This window comes from Amblyraja radiata, chromosome 18 (genome assembly GCF_010909765.2).
Source record: "Amblyraja radiata isolate CabotCenter1 chromosome 18, sAmbRad1.1.pri, whole genome shotgun sequence".
NCBI classification, from domain to species: Eukaryota; Metazoa; Chordata; class Chondrichthyes; order Rajiformes; family Rajidae; genus Amblyraja; species Amblyraja radiata.
In genome coordinates, this window is record NC_045973.1 from 17,140,016 (window position 1) to 17,146,057 (window position 6,042).

The 6,042-nt window shown below is 46.1% G+C and overlaps 1 protein-coding gene across 1 annotated transcript in view; it reads right to left on the reverse strand.

The window, feature by feature from the left end:
- lmcd1 (LIM and cysteine rich domains 1) overlaps nt 1–5,770 on the reverse strand; it is a 67,655-nt gene extending 61,885 nt beyond the window's left edge. Inside the window, exon 1 of the mRNA XM_033036751.1 lies at nt 5,353–5,770. Coding sequence (XP_032892642.1) covers nt 5,353–5,379 — 27 coding nt within the window. The 5' untranslated portion in view covers nt 5,380–5,770. The remainder of the gene's footprint in view (nt 1–5,352) is intronic.
- Between the last annotated feature and the right edge of the window lie 272 nt (nt 5,771–6,042).

Here is a 6,042-nt window from a genome sequence, read left to right on the forward strand (position 1 = left end):
ATGGATTGGTTGGAAAGGTTGGAAAAGTGGCACAGCGGTAGAGTTTCTGCATTACAGTGACAGGGGCCATGGTTCGATCCTGACTATTAGTGCTGTCTATATGTGGTTTGTATGTTCTCACTGTGACAGTGTGGGCTTTTCCTGGGTGCTCTAGTTTCCTCCCACATTCCAAAAACATGCAGGTTTGCAGGTTAATTGGCTTCTATAAATTGTCCCTTGTGTGTAGGATAGAACTAGTGTAAGAGTGATTTCTGGTCAGCATACTCAGTGAGCCAAAGGGCCCGTTTCTACGCTATATCTCTAAACTAAACTAAATCATGGATTCAAACTTTCCAATTATTTGCAGTAAACGAAAAAAAAGTGAGCACCCAAATAATCAATATCTCCATAGCATACTGTATACACTGTGTGTTGAAACATGGAAAAGATGAACTTGTTATTTGATTTGTAAAAATGAAACCTTTTCGGTGATTATTGGCAACCATGCTAACAAACAGGATCTATTGAGTAGCTGTACTATCAAACATTCTCTCATGTGACCACAGATGATAAAGGATAGTCAACTGTACTCTCATCACTCTCGCCTTGCCTACTTTCCAAGAGGTGGTGTATAGTGGATTATCTTCTTCCAGTAGTTACTTGCTTCTGCTAGCTTGCGTTCTACTTACTCCACAACTTCCTGACCCTGATGATATCAACAACAAAAATCTCTTGTTCAAGCCAACACTGCAACAAATAAATCAAGCGTTTGAAGATCCATCAGAGAGAAAAGATGGATTTCACAGCTGCTACTGAAGACAAGAGATCAAGAGAGAGTTGAATATAGCTCTTAGGGCTAATAAAATCAAGGGATATGGGGAAAAAGCAGGAATGGGGTCGTGATTCTCGATGATCAGCCATGATTATATTGAATGGCGGTGCTGGCTCGAAGGGCTGAATAGCCTACTCTTACACCTATTCTCTATTTTTCTAAGGGAGTGGAGCTAGTCAGATCTTCCCACTGGTGCAGGAAGTGAACCAGATTACCAGCACAGATCAGCAAAATCGTTTTGCATTCAAAGATTCCTACCAATTTTCAATTAATTATTATTGATATATAGCTCAGCATACTATAGCAACTTAGAGAGAACTGCAATTATTCTTGACAGGTAGAATATGGAAGTGATTAACGCTGCTTGCTTTTTATGTGCAAATGATGCTTCAGATCAGAAATTGATGCATATTCAAATGCAACAATTCAGAAGGTTTGCTTGTACAGCACAGCAAGTGTCATTTCTTAGGTACACAAAATTGCTGGGGAAACTCAGCGGGTGCAGCAGCATCTATGGAGCGAAGGAAATAGGCGACGTTTCGGGCCGAAACCCTTCTTCAGACTGATGGGGGGTGGGGAAAGAAAGAAGGAAAAAGGGAGGAGGAGGAGGAGCCCGAGGGCGGGCGGATGGGAGGGTGGGAGGAGACAGCTAGAGGGTGAAGGAAGGGGAGGAGACAGCACGGGCTAGCCAAATTGGGAGAATTCAATGTTGATGCCATAAGGACGCAAGGACCCCAGAGGGAATATGAGGTGCTGTTCCTCCAATTTCCGCTGTTGCTCACTCTGGCAATGGAGGAGACCCAGGACAGAGAGGTCGGATTGGGAATGGGAGGGGGAGTTGAAGTGCTGAGCCACCGGGAGTTCAGGTAGGTTATTGCGGACTGAGCGGAGGTGTTCGGCGAAACGGTCGCCCAACCTACGCTTGGTCTCACCGATGTAAATCAGCTGACATCTAGAGCAGCGGATGCAGTAGATGAGGTTGGAGGAGATACAGGTGAACCTTTGTCGCACCTGGAACGACTGCTTGGGACCTTGAATGGAGTCGAGGGGGGAGGTGAAGGGGCAGGTGTTGCATTTCTTGCGGTTGCAACGGAAAGTGCCCGGGGAGGGGGTGGTGCGGGAGGGAAGGGAAGAATTGACGAGGGAGTTGCGGAGGGAGCGGTCTTTGCGGAAGGCAGGCATGGGGGGAGATGGGAAGATGTGGCGAGTGGTGGGGTCACGTTGGAGGTGGCGGAAATGGCGGAGGATTATGTGTTGTATTTGCCGGCTGGTGGGGTGAAAGGTGAGGACCAGAGGGAGTCTGCCCTTGTTGCGTGTGCGGGGATGGGGAGAGAGAGCAGTGTTACGGGGTATGGATGAGACCCTGGTGTGAGCCTCATCTATGGTGGCGGAGGGGAATCCCCGTTCCCTGAAGAACGAGGACATTTCCGATGCCCTGGTATGAAATGTCTCATCCTGGGAACAGATGCGGCGTAGGCGGAGGAATTGGGAGTAGGGGATGGAGTCTTTACAGGGGGCAGGGTGGGAAGACGTGTAGTCCAGATAGCCATGTGAGTCAGTGGGTTTGTAATCATTTCTTGTCTCGTTTACCATTGAAAGGCATTGTAAATGGCATGCAGGTACTGTATTTGAGCAGAGGATACAAATTAAATCTTACTACAATCACAAATGGGAAATTTTAACTTTCTAAATGTTACAAAAGCATGTGTGCTGATTACACTATTGCGAGTGTGAATTCTTTCACGTTTTTATTATTGTTATTTAAAAACCCCCCAATTATAACACTTATTTCACTGTATTTACATTATATCACAATCTAGCCAAACTTAATTTATCCATTTTATTTTTCCATATTTCATTTTGCAATGAAGTACAACAAAGGCAGATGATGTTCCATGCCCTGCTGTAACACAGTTGGGGCCTGAAGTCCAATCCTATCTGACTATTACATAAAATAATCACTGCAGTACTTCCTATTATTTTGATGCCTGTTTCGTTACCATTTCCAATTAATTGCTGACTGTTTAATTATTCTTTTTATCCCAACATACGCTCTTAAAATGCTTAACCACAATATTCAAACAGTTGTCTGGGGACAAGAACACACACAACCCTTTCAATATCTGGCAAATCGGTAGTGTTTTCCTGCCCTGAAATAAATATTCAGGTTGAGGCTACAAGAGTTGATTTCCATGTGACTCTTGGAGACTAATCATAATACAGGTCTCTCCATAAACTCATCAAAATCTAAATTGTTTTAATTTAAACAAAATTCTATTAGCTATGTTAGTCAATTTGCTTTTATTAAATCGCAATAATCTTATTCACGATACTCATCAATAAAACATTTCCAAAACTATCAATTTAATCAGTTATTCCTTTAAATCTGGAATTTAAAAAAACATCTTGCAACTTCCCAAAAAGGCAAATGGCCTGGATCTCAAAAAAGGAAAAACTTGCATCTAATGCTTCCCCGTTGCTTCAGTGGTTGTTTTAATTAAAGAGGACGGTTGCAATGCAGTCCATGTTAATTGGATAACGGGCTGTTCATTGAGCAATGCCATATGAATATCGACAGCAGGTCAAGCTCCCAGTTACTTAAGGAATGGATACTGGCGTGTTCGCTCAGTACACATGGAAACGTCTGCGGAAGGGGCACGATACATCAACCCTCTCTCTGTACGATTCAGAAACAAACCAGTCATTGAACACGAGTCAACATGAACTTGTTTTGAATGACAGGTACGGAGTAGGGAGCCTTTCCATATCAGATTTGATCTTTAATAAATTTTGCTACTACTAAAAAGAAATCTGGATCACCGGACCGCTGTAAATAACATGAAACACAAGGAGCTACAGATGCTGGCATCTTGTGCAAACACAAAGTGCTGGAGTAGATTAGCAGATTAAGCAGCATCCATGGAGGGATTGGACAGGCTGGTCCGTTCTCTCCACGGTTGCTGCCTGACCTGCTGAGTTACTCCAGCACTTTGCGTTTTATCGTAATTAACACTTGGTCTTGTTCATGGGCTAGTTCTGTCCTGTCGGCGTAAAAAAACACAGAGAAACCGAACACCTTCTACATTTGAACAACCCCACACATACCCCCTCCCCTCGCTATCAAGCACCTCATGGCAGTGACCGAATGAAACAAAACACTGTGTGTAGGAAGAAAGTGCAGAAGGAGAAGAGCAGCAGTGCAGTCTGAAGAAGGGTCTCGACCAGAAACGTCACCCATTCTTTCTCTCCAGAGATGCTGCCTGTCCCGCTGAGTTACTCCAGCATTTTATATCTACTCAAGAAAGTGCATATGATGGTTTACACCGAAGTTGCAACACGCTGGTGTAACTCAGTGGGTCGGGCAGTATCGCTGAGGAAAAAGGATAGCGTTTCGGGTCGCAACCCTCTCTTCAGATAACACCGTTTTCTGCATGTGGCGAAGCAGCGACCAACTCCCAGCCAGTTGTCTGGCTCGGGAAATAGCGATCGAAAGCAAAACTTTCGTTGGAACAATCCCTTGGAGGGGAAAAGAGACCGTGGGCAGCAGCAACTCCTCTTGACGACCCGTGGAAGACCAGGGGAATGCCTTTGACAGAAGACAACAGAGACTCCGGCGCCTCGGTCACTCGCTGCACGCACGCACGGGGTACGTGGATGTTGCCAGGGCTAGAGGGTGTGAGCTACAGGGAGAAGTTGAGAAGGCTGGGACTCTATCCCCTGGAGCGCATGAGTATGAGGGGTGATCTTATAAAGCTGTCTAAGATCATGATAGGAATAGATTGGGTAGAGTCTCTTGCCCATAGGACATAGGTTTAAGGTGAAGGGGAAAAGATTTAATAGGAATCTGAGGGGTACGTTTTTCCACACAAAGGGTGGTGGAACTGGATGTATGGAACAAGCTGCTGGAGGAGGTAGGGTGAGGCAGGGACTATCGCAACATTTAAGAAGCAGTTAGACGGGCAGTTAGACATGGACAGAGTCTTACAAAGTCTTACAGCCTTAACTCCCGCCATACGGAGCCGCCTCGCGGTTATACGGTCGGTAACGGGGAAGCTGCCAGCACCAGAGGCGCGGGCAATAGGGTCACCAGCCTCCAGTCAGTACCTTCCCGAGCCCTCTCACACATAGCGGCGGGGAGATGAGTTTGGAGTTGATCAGGTGAGCGGACTCTTTTCGCGATCAAACTTACCTCAGTAATTAACTTTTAAAAACATAACTGAAGAGAAAAAACACCCGTCTAAATAAAGTGATCAGAATTTTTTTTTCAACCATGCTGTCTTCCCACTAGTAAAATGTATGTAAAATCCTTTCACTGGTGGATGGATTACACCCTGATTACAAGAAACAAGGGTCGGAGATTGACCCACACACGAATGCCACAGAACTCCCCCCTCAACTCCCCTCCTATCCACAGATGCTGCCTGTCCCGCTGAGTTACTCCAGCATTTTGTGTTTCCCCTCTCAATTAAACAGTTTGTTCCAGTTTCTCCTGTACAACCTCGGCTGCTGGCGGCAAACAGCGTTCAACCACCGAGTCTTACCTTCTGCATCTCCGTGCTCAGATCCATGTGGAAGTCTGTAAACGGCACCTATTTAATCGTATTATCAACTTCTGTGACTCCTCTCACCTCCACGTGTGCTGGTGTAGATAGTGCCTGGATGTGGCTTTATGGAGTAGTCACTCCCTGTGTACGTTGCCACGGGTCAGTTCAATTCTGCACCAGGAGTGCAGAGGTGGTTTAATTTGAGTGGGAGGGCAGGGCTTCGGAAGCCGGGAGAGCGAATCAGGAGGTGCAGGGGAGTGTGGACCTCCGTCCTCCCCGTGAGGTGGGAGGTTCAACTGTTGCCACCCAGCCGGGCAGCGCCCACCCCAGGCAGACCCGACCCGACGTCAGGGCGAACCGTCAGCACCACACTGACCCGCTCCAGAAAAATGCTTGATTCACCTCCTTCAAGCCGGGGAAGACTAGCTATTTCCTGCCTCTTATCGTCGCCTCTTCCCTTTCAAGGAAACGACTTGCAGCCATGCAGACGAGACGTGAACACCAATCCTCAGAGTAATTGTTGAATCAATGGGCAGGATTGAATGTGTATTTGTGAGTCAGATTTAAAAGACCGTCTCCTACGTGGAATGATCAAACTCACCATTCTTTCCTGCTTAACTCTCTTTACATAGAAAAGGGTGAATCAGTGTACAATTTGTGGTTTTTCACCATGTGGTGGCTTGACCT